This window comes from Filicampus tigris, chromosome 5, assembly GCF_054856515.1.
Source record: "Filicampus tigris isolate MCC_2025a chromosome 5, RoL_Ftig_1.0, whole genome shotgun sequence".
In the NCBI taxonomy this organism is placed as follows: domain Eukaryota; kingdom Metazoa; phylum Chordata; class Actinopteri; order Syngnathiformes; family Syngnathidae; genus Filicampus; species Filicampus tigris.
In genome coordinates, this window is record NC_141221.1 from 29,017,890 (window position 1) to 29,037,556 (window position 19,667).

At 47.1% G+C, this 19,667-nt stretch overlaps 1 protein-coding gene across 11 annotated transcripts in view; it reads left to right on the top strand.

Moving 5' to 3' along the window:
* The window catches only part of pdzd2 (PDZ domain containing 2), a 139,615-nt gene that overhangs the window by 84,677 nt on the left and 35,271 nt on the right, over positions 1–19,667 (top strand). For all 11 annotated transcript variants that reach the window (XR_015086731.1, XM_086030042.1, XM_086030043.1 and 8 more), the window contains 5 exons: positions 1,292–1,508; positions 11,544–11,661; positions 14,726–14,858; positions 18,598–18,685; positions 18,813–18,886. Coding sequence is in view for 10 of the 11 variants with exons in the window: in XM_086030042.1 (XP_085886168.1) it covers positions 1,292–1,508; positions 11,544–11,661; positions 14,726–14,858; positions 18,598–18,685; positions 18,813–18,886 (630 nt within the window). In the remaining variant the exon portion in view is untranslated. The remainder of the gene's footprint in view (positions 1–1,291; positions 1,509–11,543; positions 11,662–14,725; positions 14,859–18,597; positions 18,686–18,812; positions 18,887–19,667) is intronic.

The window sequence follows — 19,667 nt, forward strand, 5'->3', positions numbered from 1 at the left end:
TTAAAGAGCCTCAGAGTAAGCCCCCCAAATGTTCCAATTGTCCTAATAGGCTTTGCTGACGTGTTTGCATTTACAGCACAATCCGTGGCCAAGAGAGCGCTTCCACAACATCCGAGGGATCTCATTGGACTGACGGATTGACGATAGACCAACTGAAGATTCCAGTTTGGTTCATCTTGAAATAATTGACAGACTGATATCCAGAGCTGGGCAGAGCACTTGACCCTTATTTGCCGTCTGCGACCTGGGTACCCTTATGTCCTCGTCCCTCCGTCCTTATTCATAAAAATGATTGTCCTCCGATCCCGTCCGTCCTCTTCCTTTTAAAGCGCTCCTGTCCTTACATTCTGTCGGTCCGCTCCCCCTCGCCGCTACCCAAAGAAACCCCAAGAAACGTTATTTATTATTTCAAGCTCATTAGCTGGCTAATTAGCTATGTACCTCCAACCTCCACTTATCGGCTGGGAGTATCGTGAGTGGATTGAATTGTTTACACCAGTTTAACTCAGCTTTTTATCTGCCAGCAACCACCGTTGTGACGTGATAATGAACATGATGATGATGATGGGACCGGGGCAAGCCAGGGGACATAATGAGAATATTTAAGATTGCATAATAACACAATACAATTGGGTTTTGTTGCACGTTTCCTCTTTTTATTGCTTTATTTTGCAATAAAAATAATGATTGCAAAATAAAGCAATGTTATTTTAGGAGGAGGATGAACATCTTCCACTTCCGGGTCATTGCTTTCAGTGTTTGTGTGTGTGTCCATTAGTAGGCAGACTATGCCTGTGAGAACAATACTGCAGGGAGGAAATGCACGTGAAAAAGAGCACTCCAGTGTTGTGCAGGCTTAGCAAGGCAGTCTTGCTTTTTAAAAGAACCCAACACAACACGTCAGCCGGGACTTGACCCGGTTAGAGACGATTAGAGGGTCGGACGAAAACCTACCTCCGTCCTTGCTTAGTCCATCCTTTTTAAGAGAGTTTTCGTCCTCCGTCCGGCCATCCACAAAATAGACGTCTGTTCCAACTGGCAACATTTTGTAAATTGCCCATCTATTGTTATTTGTCTATATGTGCCCTGCAAATGCCGTACAACCAGTTTAGGGTAATTGACAATTCAATTTTATTAAATGTGTTTTGTTATGTTTTATGTTTGGTTTCAAATATTCATTTTGCCACCCACATTCATTCAAATTGGCCACTCTCCTGGGAATGTAAGTAAAGGAAGGAAGCACATCTGTTTCCATTTGTCATTGCTGGACTTGTTTCTGTTGTTACTCTAGCAACTCAAAAAAGGTGTTGTGACTTTGACAATTCGAACTCGCCTGCGGAGCCCCAGTCTTACACCCTGTGTGACACCAAGTATCCGTAGCCGCTCCAGCTCACCCAACTCCAATGCCAGTGAGGGAACACCCGTTCCCTTTGGAATTGATGAGACAGATGGCCAAAGGGGTCCTGGTCCAAAAGACTGCATCATCATGGAAGTCACACTTGATAAAGGTGATGTTTGGGTTTTTTATTTATTTATTTTTTTTTTAAGGGATCAGAGAGCCGATACGGTCTATTTTTCAATAGCAAGCTCAATTTTTATTTATTTTTTTTATCAGGAAAATGATGTTAGCTTGTATTTTAACTTTTGTCAATTTGTTTTGGAGAAATCAGTACAAAACTAACATGTTCAGGAACGGCTACAAGAAATGAGCTGATTGACCAGACCCCCTCCCCTCCCTCCATGTGTGATGTCACGACCGGGATCGATTACATTTTGCCATTCAAAGTCGCTGTAAATTCCTTAATTGGAGAGAGCTTGGCAATTGCAGAATAGCTGATCTTTTTATGGGCGACAGTTTTGCTTCTTTTGCACAACTGCAACATACTTACAATCTCCTCAAGAATAACTTCTTCAGGTTCTTACAAATTAGAAATTATGTGCCCTCTTTTGAAAGAGCATCCCCAACTGTCTTGGACCGGTGCCTTCTGCATTTAATGGACTAAGATAGAAAAAAGCTGCAGGTGGGGATGATCCTACCCAGCCCGAGCAAGGTAGACGCAGCACCAGCTCCTAGGCAGTCGACGGTAGATCGGGTAGAGTTTGCTCACCCCACCTGGACTTGTTCCCAGTTGGGGCTACCGGAGTCGACCTCACAGCGACCAACAGTAGATCGGGTAGAGTTCGCTCGCCCCGTGACGGACGGCCCTTGGGGGGGTGGGGGGGGGGGGGCGCGGGCCAGTGACGGCCAGCCCAGCCATGCCAGGGAATGTTGCCTAGCAGAGAACCGGGCAGAGGCGATACGGTTCATCTGGGAGAAGACCTGTGATGGGGTTGGATATCGAGCAGCGGGACCAGCTGTGGCAGGTGCTGTGGGACTTTGAGAGCATTTTTGCCCTCAGTGAGAATGAGGTGGGCCTCACTCACTTGGTTGAGCACCACATCGACACCGGGGACGCGCGACCAGTAAAGGTGCGGCCCCGACGCCTGCCTCTGGCCCAGCAGGAGGCTGCGGATCAGGAGGTCCGTGCCATGCTCGAAGCGGGAATCATAGACCCATCCAACAGCCCGTGGGCGTCTGGCGTGGTCATGGTTCCCAGAAAGAAAAGCACCAGACCGCGGTTCTGTGTGGACTACAGGCCGCTCAAAGTGGCAAGGAAGGACTGCTACCCGCTCCCGCGGATAGATGAGACGTTGGATCTGGTCTGTGGGTCTGCGCGGTTCTCATCGCTCGATCTGTGCAGTGGCTACTGGCAGGTCCCCCTTATCGCTGAGTCCAGACCTAAGACAGCGTTCTGCACCCCCCAAGGACACTGGCAGTTTAAAGTAATGAGTTTTGGACTCTGCAATGCACCAGGAACGTTCGAGCGCTTGATGGACACAGTGCTCTCGAACATACCGCGGCAAGAGTGCTTGGTGTATTTGGACGATGTCCTTGTCCATGGTGAGTCCTTCCAGACTGCGTTGGAGTCTCTGAGGCTGGTGCTGGGTAGAATTGCTGCGGCTGGAATGAAACTGCACCCAGAAAAGTTCCACTTTATGCGGCGAGAGGTGGAGTTCCTGGGTCACCGAGTGAATGGAGACGGCATCAGCACACTGAAGGAGAAGGTCAGCGCCATCAAAGACTGGCCAGCCCCAAAAGATCAGAAGCAGCTTAAGAGCTTTTTGAGACTTGCCTCATATTACAGACGGTTCGTGAGAGGATTTTCTTGCATCGGGGCGCCCTTGTTCCGGCTTGTTCCCTTTTTGTGGACACCGGAGTGTCAGGAGGCATTTTCCAGCCTGAAAAATGCCCTCATCAATGCTCCTGTTCTCACTCCACCTGATCCAACCTTGTCTTTTGTGCTGGATACGGACGCTAGCAATGTCGGCATGAGGGCGGTGTTGTCACAGGTGGGGCCGAAAGGTGAACGAGTGGTGGCCTACTTCAGCCGCATTTTCAATAAGAGTGAATGACGATACTGTGTCACCAGATGTGAACTGCTGGCAGTTGTTTTGGCTGCGCGTCATTTCAAGTATTACCTGTGCGGCGTTCCGTTCACCATCAGGACGGATCATGCTGCGCTGCAGTGGTTGATGTCGTTCAGGGAACCAGAAGGCCAAGTGGCACGGTGGCTGGAGGAGCTGCAGGGCTGGAGCTCATCACGTCAATGCTGATGCCCTTTCCCGGCGTCCATGTGCTGTTGGCAGCTGCAGCTACTGCGACCGGCGGGATGCCAGGGAGTTGGAGCTGTGTGGGGAGGCGACTGCTGTTGGACCATCACGCTGCATCCTGGAGGCTGTGGACATTGCGGAGTGGGCTGTCAAGCAGGAAGAGGATCGTGATTTCAACCCTGTGCGACAGTAGGTCCAGAGTGGCAGGAGGTCACCCTGGGAAGGAGTGATGGGACTCTCTGTTGGCGCCAAAGGCCTTTGTTTGCTGTCTTGCGCATGAAGGATGGCGTGCTGCAGCATGCGTGGAAGGATCCAGCGACCAGAGAGGAGAGGTGGCAGGTGGTGGTGCCCAGAGCTCTTAGAGAGTCGGCACTGAGAGCATGCCACGGGGGCACGGGTACCGGACACTTTGGCAGCACAAAGACACTCAGACGGCTGCGCCTAGGGTTTTACTGGGGCCAGCATCGACGGGACGTGGAGGACTTTTGCCGGGGGTGTGACGAGTGTGCGGCCTACAAGGTCCCTCAAGACCAATCGCATACACCGCTTCAGCAACAGAGAGTTGGGGCGCCCATGGAGCAGGTTGCTGTGGACATTATGGGTCCTTTTCCCGTGACGGACAGAGGGAACCGTTACGTGCTGTGTGCGATGGACTATTTCACAAAGTGGCCCGAGGCATACGCACTGCCAGATCAGGAGGCGGAGACGGTGGCGGATGCACTGTTGGAGGGCATGTTCTGCCAGTTTGGGACTGCAGATATACTCCACAGTGATCAAGGCAGAAATTTTGAGTCCAAGGTTTTTGCTGCCCTTTGTGAACACTTGAACATGCAGAAGACGTGAACCACCCCTTTGCATCCGCAGAGTGATGGTTTAGTAGAACGTTTCAACCGCACAATGCAGCAGCAGCTTGCCATCCTCAGCTGGTTTGGGTGTATACACCAAAAAGAAAGAAGGGACACTGCCCTAAGTTAGACAGTCATTGGGACGGGCCGTGTAGGGTCCTTGAGCGGGTGGGGGAGGTAGTGTATCGGGTGGCAGTTCCCCCCAGGGGCCGGAGGGTTGCTCAACATTGGGACAGGTTGGCTCCGTACCGGGGCAGTGGTGTTCAAATATTTGAGGCCGGGTCTGTTTCACCTGCCATTTCAGGACGAGTGGTGGATTCAGGTTCCCCGGATCCCACTCATGTTGTCTCTGTTCCACCGGTTGGAGACAAAAATGGCATGGGCCCAGGCCGACCCAAGAGACAGAGGCGTAGGCCGCAGCGCCTAGAGGACCTTTTCGTTGACCCCTCAGGGGCGGGGGTTTCATAAAGGGGAGGGCAGTGTAATATCTGTTCCTTGTTTTGTGCATGTGCTGGCTGGGCTTATGAGTAGTGAGTGACGTCATAGCGGGGGGACGAGCGAGGTGAGTTGGGAAGTTGGGCTAAAAGAGCGGGTGGTATGATTGAGCGCATGGCCGTGAGTTGTGGCCACCAGCAGCTCTTGTGTGAATGTGTTCTTTTTTCCGTGACGATCTGTTATTAAATCGACGATCAGATTGAATCAGCGACTGTATGCATCTTTGACCACTTCGAGGGGCATTACAATATATAAATACAAATTTTTTTGGGGTATATTTGCTTTCTTCACTGAAAATGAAAATGTGTTGCTTTACTATCTCATGTGGTTCAAATCTCTTGAATAAAAACATATTTGGCAAAAGTCGCTGAAAATAACGACTTTGAATGGCAAAATATTGTCAAAATAACGAGGATCAATAGATTAGCCTTTACATGTGTGACCAAAAGAGCAAGAAATGAGCAGCCTACCTGAGGTGCTCCACTTCATCTCACATACGTCGTTTTATGTCCTAAGATACTCAAACACATTGCGTTCCGAGAAGCTTTTTCATTAGCTGATTTGCTCATTGGTTGTTATAGATTACATTTGAAGTGTTAGCTTGACTTAGTTTTTCTCCGAGGTCCACCCCTGCGCCGCCTAGCCGAAAATGAGGTGCGTTAAATGGCCATACTCGGCTGAAGGGACGGCCTCGGTGCTCTTAAATCTTTCCAAGTCCAACTTTGACATTTCGACAAGCCGAACTCTGGGGCTTGTATTCATCCAAAATTGATGCACACAGGCCGGCCCATCCGCACAGTGACGCCGCTGTATCTCGAGACCTCCTCTGTAGCAAACACGGGGCTCCTGGCTGGCTGACTGGCTGTAGCAAACACGGCTGAAGGTGGACACGGAGCTTCTTGGATGCCTAGATGGCAGATCTCCGTGAAACGCAGCCCCATATCTTATCAAAGTTTATACCTCCATCCATTTTCTCGAATCGGCCCCTTATTAGCGATCACATGCCGCACCAGTGATGCCGAGCGGAATCTCTGGCAGAACACCGGCTACTGGCTGACCAATGGCGGCATGGAGCTAACTCCTACTCGAGTGCATGAGCGGGCAGCTTGTCTGAGACACGAACCCGGTAAGATCTCATTATGCTAACTTTGACTGTTAGCAATCGAAAGCTAATTCTGCCTCGACTAGCCGAAGGAGCTAGCGGGAGCCAACAGCCATGGCTGCTACGATCAATTACGATCAATCGTCACAAAAATTCATATGCACATTCCTGGTATTGTCCAATCTAACCGGTAATTTAAAAAAAAATAAAAAAAACAGCACAATATGTTTGATTTTGTAGAAGTGCTATTATTCCTCATAGGAGCTCACATTTGATGTTAATAAAAACTAAATATTGTGCTTTTATATTTTCACAGTTTGAAATGGAAAAGAGTAGGAATGTTCAAATTAATTTTGGTGGCAATTAATCACTTTCAAACATTAGGTGACGACAGAACATCAAAAACCAAAACAAGTAACAACACGGATAATAGTGGTTGCCTCCTTGCAATGACGTTGACAGCCTGAGATGGAGAACAAAAAAAAACACGCCCCAAAAGTGGGCGGGCCAATTTGCAGCTTTGTCATCACAAAAAAGCCCATAAATCACTACAGATTCTTTTAGGGGGGTGAATTTTAGTGCTGACATAATTTTTTTTCATACAGACCTATTATATAAGTGTTGATGTTCAGCCCAATCCAGTGTCATTTTAATTAAATGTATTACAGCACTACATGTGATGTAGCTGGAGACCTGTGACTGACTTACTGCCAGATGAAATTTATTTTGGATTTTAGATTGACTTTAAATCAAAGGTTATGTGCTGCTTTTGAGTCAAGGTGTTCAAAAGACCCAGGTTACACATAAAAAATGCAAAGCTATCAGAGCACTTGCCATTTGTTTTGTTGGAATGTTTTGCAGGTCTCGAGGCCATAAGCCAAATTATCAATTTACAAAACAACTACTTACTCAATGCCAGGGGTGGAGCCAGAATGTGGCTAATGGTTGGGCCTGTTAAAATCAGGGTAGGCCTGAATATTTCTCTCACTGAGCACAATCCTCCCATCCCGACACATCGTATATTCAAATAAAATGATCAACTGAATAATATGAAGTTCAGATCTTCCTTAGACAACCACAACTATGCCATTCTTAATATTCAATAAAATAAAAAAACACAAATTCAAAAATAAGTTAATAATTTACTAAACATGTAAAAGTATATATTTTTTTCATGAATCTCATTGGGTGGGTAGTCTGTCAATCTGGGTGGGCCTGTGCACACCCAGGCCCACCCATGGCACCGCCCCTGCTCAAAGTGTGTTCGCTTTATCTTTCAAGAAAGTATCCAATGTAAATAAAGTCTCATACAAGTCAATTGAATTTTCTCGTCTTTTTTCTTTTCCATCTCTGAAGTTCAGGAATCATACAATGATCAGATCTGGGCAGCTTTTCCATCCTCACGAACACTCTCACCCAAGACGGGCGAGGGCAGAAAAGGGGCACGGTCTAACATGCAGCCCTCACATTTATACTGTTTTCAAAATGTAAACATAATGTGGGCTGGTCTACTCCCTGTCCCTCCCCTGTCTGTAGGGCTGATCTTCTCCAGCTTGGTCAGATCAGGGCACACTGACTCTAACACTTTTAACTGATTATGCGATGTCTGTGAATGTGTAATTGCCATATTGGTTTTTGGTTAACCTGTTGGCTAATATCTAGCCATTCATACAGATTTAGATCCTTCAGTTTCTATTCAGGGCTAATTTTATAGTATCACTATGGCTGCTTTTTGCAGACATACACAACACAATACAATGCAACTTTATATTGCGCATTTCATAACAGTTACAGCTATAACAAATTACTTCACAAGAACAAAATAGCAATAATATAACAAGTGACAGCAATGTAGAACACAAATTAGTATTATACAGGAGACACCGGAAAACAGCAGAAAACTGTCAGTCTCACGTTGGATCAAAACCCATCCATCCATCCATTATCTCCCGCTTATCCGAAGTCGGGTCGCGGAGGCAGCAGCTTCAGCAGGGAAGCCCGACTTCCCTCTCAACAGCAACATCCTCCAGCTCTTCCGGAAGGATCCCAAGGCGTTCCCAGGCAAGCCGGGAGACATAGTCTCTCCAGCGTGTTCTGGGTCGTCCTCGGGGTCTCCTGCCGGTGGGACATGCCCGGAACACCTCACCAGGGAGGCGTCCAGGAGGCATCCTAATCAGATGCCCGAGCCACCTCAACTGGCTCCTCTCGATGCGGAGGAGCAGCGGCTCGACTCTGAGTCCCTCCCGGATGGCCGAACTTCTCACCCTATCTCTAAGGGAGAGCCCGGACACCCTGCGAAGGAAACCCATTTCGGCCGCTTGTATCCGAGATCTTGTTCTTTCGGTCATGACCCACAGCTCATGACCATAGGTGAGAGTAGGAACGTAGATCGACCGGTAAATTGAGAGCTTCGCCTTTCGGCTAAGCTCCTTCTTCACCACGACAGACCGATACAGGGTCCGCATCACAGCAGACGCTGCACCGATCCGCCTGTCGATCTCCCGTTCCATCTTACCCCCACTCGTGAACAAGACCCCAAGATACTTGAACTCCTCCACTTGGGGCAGAATCTCATCCCCGACCCGGAGAGGGCACGCCACCCTTTTCCGACTGAGGACCATGGTCTCAGATTTGGAGGTGCTGATCTTCATTCCGACCGTTTCACACTCGGCTGCGAACCGCTCCAGCGAGAGTTGGAGATCGCGGCTTGAAGAAGCCAACAGTACCACATCATCTGCAAAAAGCAGAGATGCAATACTGAGGCCACCAAACCGGACCCCCTCGACACCTCGGCTGCGCCTAGAAATTCTGTCCATAAAGGTTATGAACAGAATCGGTGACAAAGGGCAGCCTTGGCGGAGTCCAACCCCCACAGGAAACGAATCCGACTTACTACCGGCAATTCGGACCAAACTCTGGCATCGGTGGTACAGGGACCGGAGAGCCCTTATCAGGGGGCTCGGTACCCCGTACTCCCGAAGCACCCCCTACAGAACTCCCCGAGGGACACGGTCGAACGCCTTCTCCAAGTCCACAAAACACATGTAGACCGGTTGGGCAAACTCCCATGCACCCTCGAAGACCCTGCTGAGGGTGTAGAGCTGGTCCACTGTTCCACGGCCAGGACGAAAACCACATTGCTCCTCCTGAATCCGGGATTCGACCTTCCAACGGACCCTCCTCTCCAGCACCCCTGAATAGACCTTGCCGGGGAGGCTGAGGAGTGTGATCCCTCTGTAATTGGAGCACACCCTCCGGTCCCCCTTCTTAAAAAGGGGGACCACCACCCCGGTCTGCCAATCCAGAGGCACTGTCCCCGATGTCCACGCAATGTTGAAGAGACGTGTCAACCATGACAGCCCCTCAACATCCAGAGCCTTTATGAACTCCGGGCGGATCTCATCCACCCCCGGGGCTTTGCCACCGAGGAGCTTTTTGACTACCTCGGTGACTTCAACCCCAGAGATAGGAGAGCCCACCTCAGAGTCTCCAGGCTCTGCTTCCTCAGTGGAAGGCGTGTCGGTGGAATTGAGGAGGTCTTCGAAGTACTCTCCCCACCGACCCACAACGTCCCGAGTTGAGGTCAGCAGCACCCCATCTCCACTATAAACAGTGTTAATGGTGCACTGCTTCCCCCTCCTGAGACGCCGGATGGTGGACCAGAATTTCCTCGAAGCCGTCCGGAAGTCATTTTCCATGGCCTCCCCGAACTCCTCCCACACCCGGGTTTTTGCCTCAGCAACCGCCAGAGCTGCATTCCGCTTGGCCAGCCGGTACCCGTCAGCTGCCTCCGGGGTCCCGCAGGCCAAAAAGGCCCGATAGGACTCCTTCTTCAGCTGGACAGCATCCCTTACCGCTGGTGTCCACCAGCGGGTTCGGGGATTGCCGCCACGACAGGCACCGACCACCTTGCGGCCACAGCTCCGATCGGCCGCCTCAACAATGGAGGCACGAAACATGGTCCACTCGGACTCGATGTCCCCCGCCTCCCCCGGGACGTGGGAAAAGTTCTGCCGGAGGTGGGAGTTGAAACTCCTTCTGACAGGGGATTCTGCCAGACGTTCTCAGCAAACCCTCACAATACGTTTGGGTCTGCCAGGTCGGACCGGCATCTTCCCCCACCATCAGAGCCAACTCACCACCAGATGGTGATCAGTTGACAGCTCCGCCCCTCTCTTCACCCGAGTGTCCAAAACATGCGGCCGCAAGTCCGATGATACGACTACAAAGTCGATCATCGAACTGCGGCCTAGGGTATCCTGGTGCCAAGTGCACATATGGACACCCTTATGCTTGAACATGGTGTTCGTTATGGACAATCCGTGATGAGCACAGAAGTCCAGTAACCGAACACCGCTCGGGTTCAGATCGGGGGGGCCGTTCCTCCCAATCACACCTCTCCAGGTCTCACTGTCATTGCCCACGTGAGCATTGAAGTCCCCCAGCAGAACGATGGAGTCCCCAGGTGGAGCGCCCTCCAGCACACCCTCCAAGGACTCCAAAAAGGGTGGGTACTCTGCGCTGCCGTTTGGTGCATAAGCACAAACAACAGTCAGGACCCGTCCCCCCACCCTCAGGCGGAGGGAGGCTACCCTCTCGTCCACCGGGGTAAACCCCAATGTACAGGCGCCAAGCCGGGGGGCAATAAGTATGCCCACACCTGCTCGGCGCCTCCCACCCTGGGCAACTCCAGAGTGGAAGAGTGTCCAACCCCTCTCGAGAGGACTGGGACCAGAACCCAAGCTGTGCGTGGAGGTGAGCCCGACTATATCTAATCGGAACCTCTCAGCCTCACACACCAGCTCAGGCTCCTTCCCTGCCAGAGAGGTGACATTCCATGTCCCAAGAGCTAGTTTTTGCTGCCGGGGATCGGACCGCCAAGGTCCCCGTCTTCCGCCGCCGCCCAGCTCACACGGCACCCGACCCCTTTGGCCCCTCCCACCAGTGGTGAGCCCATGGAAAGAGGGACCCATGTGTCCTTTTCGGGCTGAGCCCGGCCGGGCCCCATGGGTGCAGGCCCGGCCACCAGGCGCTCGCCATCGAGCCCCACCTCCAGGCCTGGCTCCAGAAGGGGGCCCCGGTGACACGCGTCCGGGCGAGGGAAAACGTGGTCCGTTAATTTTACTCATCATAAGGGGTCATTTTGAGCCGTGCTTAGTCTGGTCCCTCACCTAGGACCTGTTTGCCATGGGTGACCCTACCAGGGGCATAAAGCCCCAGACAACGTAGCTCCTAGGATCATTGGGGCGCGCAAACCCCTCCACCACGATAAGGTGACGGCTCACGGGGGGGATCAAAACCCAAAGAGTAGAAATGTGTCTTAAAACGAGTTTTAAAAATTGACAGAGGGGGCTTGCCTGTGTGCTTGTGTTGGTGTGTTTACCCAAAATGTTAAATATATAATGTTGCAAGAATGAGACAGTCTCCTTGACTCCTTTTTCTGTACGTAGAGCCTGGCGTCGGCCTGGGGATTGGTGTTTGTTTTCTGACTCCAGATAACTCTGCTCCTGGCATCTATATCCATAGCCTAGCTCTGGGATCTGTTGCCAAGATGGATGGCAGGCTCAGGTAAAAACATTTATTTTCTTCTGGATAATAATCAGGTCGGGGACACGAATTACGTTTTGACTCGAGCCAGGTTTGAATTGGCAATTTTAGAACTTGGTACCTTGGATAAAATATAGTATATGCAGAGGTAGGAAAAATACTGACATTCTGTACTTGAGTAAAAAGTACAATTGTATAAAAAATGACTTTGGTAAAAGTAAAAGTACTTCAAATAGTCGCCACAGTAAGCTGCCTTGCGACTCAAGATGACCACTCCCCCAATGTCACAACAGTTAATTTTCTTTGTGAACCACATGGCTCCTGAGAGAAGTAAAGTTTCTGATAATATTGGAAAATGGTGATAAAAGTAAGATAATATTGGGAATTGGTGATAAAAGTAAGACGTGAGTGCCAGTGTGTGCGTGTCTGTGTGTAAGCCACGTAATGAGAATCTTAACTCAACTTTATTGATAGAGCACTTTATAAAACAACCACCGCTCCAAGTGCTGTACATGGAGCAAAGATTGACGGCAAAGTACTGCATGTGAAAGTCCAGTCTAGGAAAATGCTTATTTTTCTGGCTAGTAGCTGCGTTTAGGATTCACTTTTATGTTTTTGAAGTTTAAAACACATTTCAGTTATAGTGGATTTTTAGAAAACTATTTACTGTAAGGAGATGTTTGTTTTCATTGAACGATAGACATGCAGGTGAGTCTGGGAGCTCCCTGCACTTTTTGTTAGTCTTGTAAAAAAAAGTTGTCTATTTTCTAAGATCTAAAAAAGCTTTAAAATGTTTTAAATCACTAAAGTTTTTTTTTTTAATATACATGTGCTTAAAGGCATTTAAACTAAGTCAAGTGCTGGAGTTTTTATTTTCATAAATTTGACACCAATTTACCCCTTTTTTCTACAAATAAATATCGGCTTCAAATATCGGTTATCGGCCGCCTTGACTACTAATAATCGGTATTGGTATCGACCCTGAAAAAAAGCATGTAAGGATCTACAAATACAGTATTTGGGGGAAAATTATGAGGTGAGGCTTTTCCATCTCGGTTCATGGAAACTAGGGTTAGGCATTGTTTGAATTTGGGCGATTCCAGTTCAAAACTATTCTCGATTCATATTCTTTTTTTTTGTGGGGAGCGGGGGTTAATAAATATTTGATGTGATTTGATATGAACTTTTCTACTGTTTATGAATTTTCTCAATGGATATTCTTGCGAAATATATTAATATCAAACCTATGAGCTTGAATTCACAAGAACAAGGTGAACTAGTTGTGCCCGAGGAACCAGAGCCCCGTCCAGCTCGTGTCCGCCTTAGGCCTCATTACCTGGACGATTACATTACTGACTTTTAATGTTTAGGTCTTAGCCAGAGCTTAGCTTTTGTGTGGCAGAATAACCCACAAGGCTAAGCGAGTAAACTGGCAGTCTACCTGGTTTGCTCAGCTCGTGATGGGCTTTGTTCCAGCCCTTGTTTTGTGTGTTTAATGTTGTTTGGGAAATTCTCCAGATTCCATAAAGAGGGGAGGTGAATGTAGCAATATGGCCGTATGCCGTACTGCTACACAATGTTACAGTAGTGAATTATCCACAAGAGACCTTTTATTTTGGAGAACCTTTAGAAAATACAATACCATAATGAAGCTTCTAGCATGCTATGAACATCCATGGGCAAGCCAAGTGTGCAAATAGAAGGAAAAACTTGTGCTCGATGTGGGCATTAAACATATTTCATTTCATTTGTATACTTAGCCAATTCTGACTGCGCTGCGGTCCGTATCACTGTGGTACCACTTGGATGAGGGTCGGACTCGGAGATGGAAACCCCACCTCTCGCTATATCACAGGTGTCAAACTCAAGGCCCAGGGGCCAGATCCGGCCCGTGACATCATTTTATGTGGCCCGCGAAGACAAATCATGTGTTGACTTGACATGTTTCTTTGAAATTGTCTTCACTGTGAACACAACATATGAGATATTGCAAGCTTTTGTTACCAAGCCCTCTTTTAAAGTACATTAGAAAAATAGTTGAAAACACATTTTACTGGCTTCTGGTTTCAAAACTAGTTATCCATCAATTTGTTGTGTATATGTGATGATAAAAGGTGATCATACATTTATATGGGGTCACAGGGGAACGCCCGCCAAGGGACACCAAAAGGATGATGTGGCCCGCGTTTGACACCCATGCTCTAAAGGCATCATGATATGCACTGTATTATGTAGCAAATTTGCTCAAATTATTGGGCTAAATCATCCCCTCATTGTTGTTTTTCTTGCTAGCTTTTCTTCACCAATGCTGTTTTTTTTTTGTCAGTCTTGGCCACTTTTCTGCATGTTTTAGAGGTTGCAACACACCTGATTAAAACGATCAGCTCATCAGCAAGTTCTGTAGGGGCCTAATAACGATCACGATCATTTGAATCAGTTGTGTTACAGGAGGAAACCTCTAAAACATGCAGGAAAGCAGCCCTCTATCATGCAAGGCGAAAGCCATATTTTACCAATATCCAGAAACACCACTGGCTTCTCTGCACCTGAACACATCTGAGATGGACTGACACAATGTGGAAAAGTATGCTGTCGGGGATGCGTTAGTGTCCATGACATGCGCAACTTGGACATCTGTAGCTGGGTGTCCAGTACCGGTTTTCGTAAAAGAAAAGCACTATTTCTACAATTTTGATAAAGTACAATTGCTAGTTGTTGGTGTTTGGCTTATGAATTGTAATTCCCATAACCGTCCCGTCTGGTGAGATCTCATAATTCTCCCCTAAGATTTGAAAATGTTGACCACCACTGTTGGCCATCTGGTGTGTCCAATAACTTGTATAGCGCTACATATACACAATCACAACAACCGTAAGTAATGTGGTCACCTCGGAGACCACATGTTTCTAGTTTTCCCACATGCTCAGATACAAACACAAAAAACACAGACTCACATTTTTTTTTTGGACCACTGAACAATTTGAATACTTGTTGTATAAATATTTGTATTTCGTGTATATATGTTTTTAAAGTACTATAATCATGTACTTACCGATTATGTCACATCTATGCTTCCTCACATCAGTCGGGGGGATCAGATACTGGAGGTGGATTCAGTCAGTCTTCGTTTTGCTGCCCTCAGTGAAGCCTACGCCAACCTCAGTGAATGTGGCCCAGGACCAGTTAGTCTCATTATTAGTCGTCATCCTAATCCCAAAGTAAGTATTCTTTTTTTTTTTTCAGCATGTCAATTTTTGGGTGAACTCTTCCTTTCAAATGAATAATTGAACACTGCCCTTCTGCCAATTTGCCACATCGGAGGCATAACAGTAGAGCCGGAGTTTATTTGCCTGGGCCCTTTTCAGATAGAACTCATCAAAGCAGGACATTCCAGTGTCTGTAGTGCCCTCTTCAGCAACAATTTCTTTCAATCCAAAGGGGTGTGCCCATTGACACTTGGGTGTTAACCTTCACGGCTTTCTGTATGCTCGTGACAGGAGACATTACGCCAGTAATATTATGTTGGAAATTCCCAGGTTGACTTCAAATTGGGGATGTAGTGTGGAATGGTTTTTGTCACTCTCCAATGGCCAAAAAGTCCCTCATAAATGTTCCGTCAAAATTGACACACAACAATGCTTGTGACAAACAATGATATATTGTCCCAGCAATGGCTGTTTTGTTTGACTTTACATTGACCTGCAGTATGGAGGACCAAAACTTAATTAAAATGAATATAAAAAACATAATAGAAAATTAAATATAAAAAAATAATATAAATGGAAATTTGTTCATGGTGGCAAAAACTTTGCCAACAGTTTTAACGATCAAAAGGAGTTTTTCGCGGCGACAAGAAAAGCCATTTGCGACCATTAAAATTGTTGTCTGCGAACGTCTTCGCAACCGTTTGTAATGTTGAACGAACCCTGATGAAAAATCAACATTAGGGTGGTGCGCAAACACTTGCCAACCCTTGCTGCTCGGTGGGCTTTGGTGACCCGTTCGTGAACGTCAATGCATTGTACGTTCAATCAAGTCTCTCTGATTGATGATGGTGACATCTCTGGCAGTTGAACGTTTTGTTGTATTGAAAGAAAAGCAAGAAGTAATAAAATACTCTCCAAACAAGTACAATTTACGGGGCGCTAGTGGGCAGTAGCATGTGAAGACCTGTTTTAGTGGGGCTCCCGACTGGTGTGAACCTTTTTTACAATACAATACAATAACATTTTATTTACATAGCGCATTTCATAACAGCTAGCGCTAGCTATACAATTGACACCGAAAATTTCAGGTCTGATCAAAAGCCAGAGAATAGGAATGTGTCTTCAACCGGGTTTTAAAAGTGGACAGAGAGGGGGCTTGCTTAACATCCAATGGGAGGTCATTCCAAAGGGAAGGACCAGCAATCGAAAAGGCTCAATCCCTCCCTCTGAGGCTCCGCTTGGGCCTCGACACCTCGAGCAGTGCCTGGTCCGCAGACCTGAGGCTGGAAGGAGCGTAGGGGTGGAGGAGCTCGGAGAGGTATGCCGGGGGAGGCCATTTAATGATTTATAGACAAATAGGAGAATCTTAAATCGAACCCTGAAATGCACTGGGAACTAGTGAAGGGAGGCTAGAATTGGCCTGGCTTGACAATAGAACTTTTGTGAACGCTGATATCTTAATTTGAGTTGTATCACATCGCTGGACTTCGAAATGCCCAAGGGGAATCGTAACAAGAAAGAGGCCACTGCTAAAGCTTCACACTCGGCTGAAACTGCTTCGGCGAATGAAGACTCCTCGGAAGAGGAGACTACAGACCTGTCTGCGGTTATGTCTGCCATTGCAAGCAGTGAAAGTAGGATTTTGGCACGGATTGACTTGAGCATAGCTGACCTGAATGCTAAAATAGACGCCCTCCGGGAGGATGTGGCCATCGAAGAGACTCAGCTTGGTGACTTAGTCTGGATTGAATACGTTCGCTGACAGGAAGACCTCCGCCAGAAGTGAGATCACTGTGTTGAAGGCAGAGGTAACCCTGCTCCGCCGGAGAGTGGAGGAAATCGACGGGGGACAGCGTCGTCTCAATGCTTGCTTGGTTGGGATAAAAGAAGGTTTTGCATCATGTGAGGGACAGTGGCCCGTCGCAAGCATCGCTAAATTGTTGCAGGAGCTGTTGGCTCTTGATTTCACCCCAACCTTGGACGCAGCTTTCCGCGGCACTCAGCCTACCACAGAGTGAGGCCCCAGTGTTATCATCATTAAGCTCCACTACTTACGGGAAAGGGATGAGGTTTTACGTGTGGCAGCCCGTTTGGCGCCACTGACCCTCCACAACATGAGAGTGTGTATATTCCCTGATCATACTGCGGCCGTGGCGAAGAAGAGAGCGGCTTTTGCCGAATCGAAACATCTACTCCTAAGCTGTGACAATGTCAAGTTTGGTGTCTGATTCCCCGCAGTTCTATGCTATCAACGACCCAGCTGGTCAAGAAAAGCGGTTTGAGGATCCAGTGGCAGCAATGGAATATACTAAAAAGTACTTGAAACCTAGGATCATTATAAATTGACTTGACCAAATGGACACCGGAGTCTAGTCGATGCTGAACAGTGAAAGGTACGGACACCGAGCTCATTCATCTACTGACTTTTCAACAACTACAAAAAAAGAAAAGGGAAGATATGGACTCATTTTTATGTTTTTCTTTACTCTGGAAGCACAATGTCTAACATACAGGGGTCAAATAATATTTGTTTTCTGAGCTGGAATATAAAGGGAATCCATAATCCGGTGAAGGGAAACCGGGTGTTTGCAAATATGAAAACATTAGGTAGTGATATGTACTTGCAGGAGACTCAGTAAAGTTGCCGTGTAGTTCTTAAGGTGCCGGGAAGGGGACCTGGCACTGCTGAGGCACCGGGACGGGGGCCTGCATTCGCTGAGGTGCCGGGAAGGGGTCCTGGCACTGCCGAGGGGCCGGCATTGGAGGCTGTAGTTGCCGAGGTGCCTGGAAGGGGGCCTGGCTCTGCTGGGCATCCGGCACGGGGCCCTGCCTCATCAGCCTGTCACCATAGAAGTTGGGACGCATATGAGACACGAGAGGTTGGGAGTACAGATAGTGAGGAAGGTAAACGGGATGAAGGGAGAAACGAGATGAATGGGACTAGGTGAAGAAGAATGCAATGAACGAGATGTCGAAAAAGGCGGGGAGTGTTGTGGCTTGGGTAAAGGTTCGTAATGAAGTGACTTAGAAAAGGCTGAATTATGGGAGGAACCAGAACCTCTACTCTGTGCCTACGTTGGCCACCCCGTGTAAATGGCCAACCAGCCACCCAAGCTTGGGTCTGATGGGCAGGGTTCTGGAGTGGACACCAAGGGATCATCATCAGAAAAACGTGACAGAAACTGACAAGGGCTTGAATAATGATAGGGAAGGGACCGGGAAAACCAAAATCAGTGTCAAAATCCGAATTGGAAACTAAAGGGATCATCATCGGAAAAAAATGTGACAAAAACTGACAATGGCTTGAAAGAACAGGAAGCCCAAAATCAATGTCATTATCAGAAAGGAGAGTAATCAAATCATGGCCTTCTTTACACTCAGAAAAATCTGAGTCTAAAAACTAGAAGGGGAATGTGCAAAACTAGGACAGGTAGATGGCAAAGATGAGAGAGATGTTGAAGAAAAGACAGATCTTACATAAAGGGTATGTTTATAAAAGTAGAATAAATCTTAATCCTCAACATAGAAAGATCCACATTTTAGGAACCCTTATTTTGCTACCATTTAGCAACCGAAACAAAACGTCTATTTTGAATCTCAATCAGCCCACGTAGCCAAAAAGGTTTGGCCTGAAGTATCACATCTATGTGTTTGTTTGTTCATCTGTATGTTAGCAGGCCTATAGGGAAAGTGAAAAAATATATCACATTATCCAGTCTAATAAAATGCATCAATCAATTTGTTTTTTCAGGTATCAGAACAGGAAATGGATCATTTCATAGCTCAATCCACAAACAAGAGCAAAATGAACAAGAGCCGACATTCATCTCCTTCCCAAGGTCTGATATCTTAACCTAAATGTACTGTATTTCTCTGTCCTTTAATTCAGTCTTGCACCCCAGAAAACGTTCTGCAGGAATGCAGATAGCATGTCCATGTTTTCTGAGTTAGTATATTCATTGGCAGGTTTTTCTTGTAAGAGAGATGGGTCACCTGCCCTTAGCTGGACCATGAAGAGATTTCTTGAGCCAGCCAGTAGGGTAAGTATTAATTCAGGCTCTTTGGGCAAGCAAGCACACTACTGTATACCACTTTTCACAGACAGAAGCCACAAAGATAAAGTGGAAATCAAACTTCAGAGTGCTTTTGCCGTTGAAATCAACTGTTGAAATAGTTCAGACCCAAAATATACTTATACAGTATACTTACTATATTTATATTTATTTTGAAAAGATGACAAGATGAAATGATACATTTTTTAGGAAAAATAAATAAAAGCGAACCATTCTGGTGATATTCTAATAAATTACACCAGAATAAAAAATACACTAACAATAAAGATCTCTTAATTTTGTAAATTATTAAGACACTGAAATCTTTAAACACTCAGCAGCAATAGCCTATGACATAACCTAAGTATTCAAGTTAAAGACAAGCTGTCATTATGATATACATGTACTGTATACACTTTTTGTGATTAAAAAAAATGCATGCAATAACAGTGACAATTATTGCTAACTATATTAAAACTTTTGAATATAAAAAAACTGCTTGCTTCCATTAGGGATTGTGGTTTTGCCCCCCCTCTTGTAATGGTGTGCTCTAGTAGCAGGTCGGAGGCGCGGGTTACGTGATGTGAACACAAGGAAATACAGACACGCTGCTGTTTCAGTTTCTTCACAAACAAACAGCTTCCTCGTCTAAGAAACATTCACATTCGGATGATGCCGTGCATGTTAGACGTGCTAGCCGCTAGCTGCGACATAGCCGCCAATTTCATGTAGCAATGTCGGCACACAACTTTCGGACTTACCCTTCAGC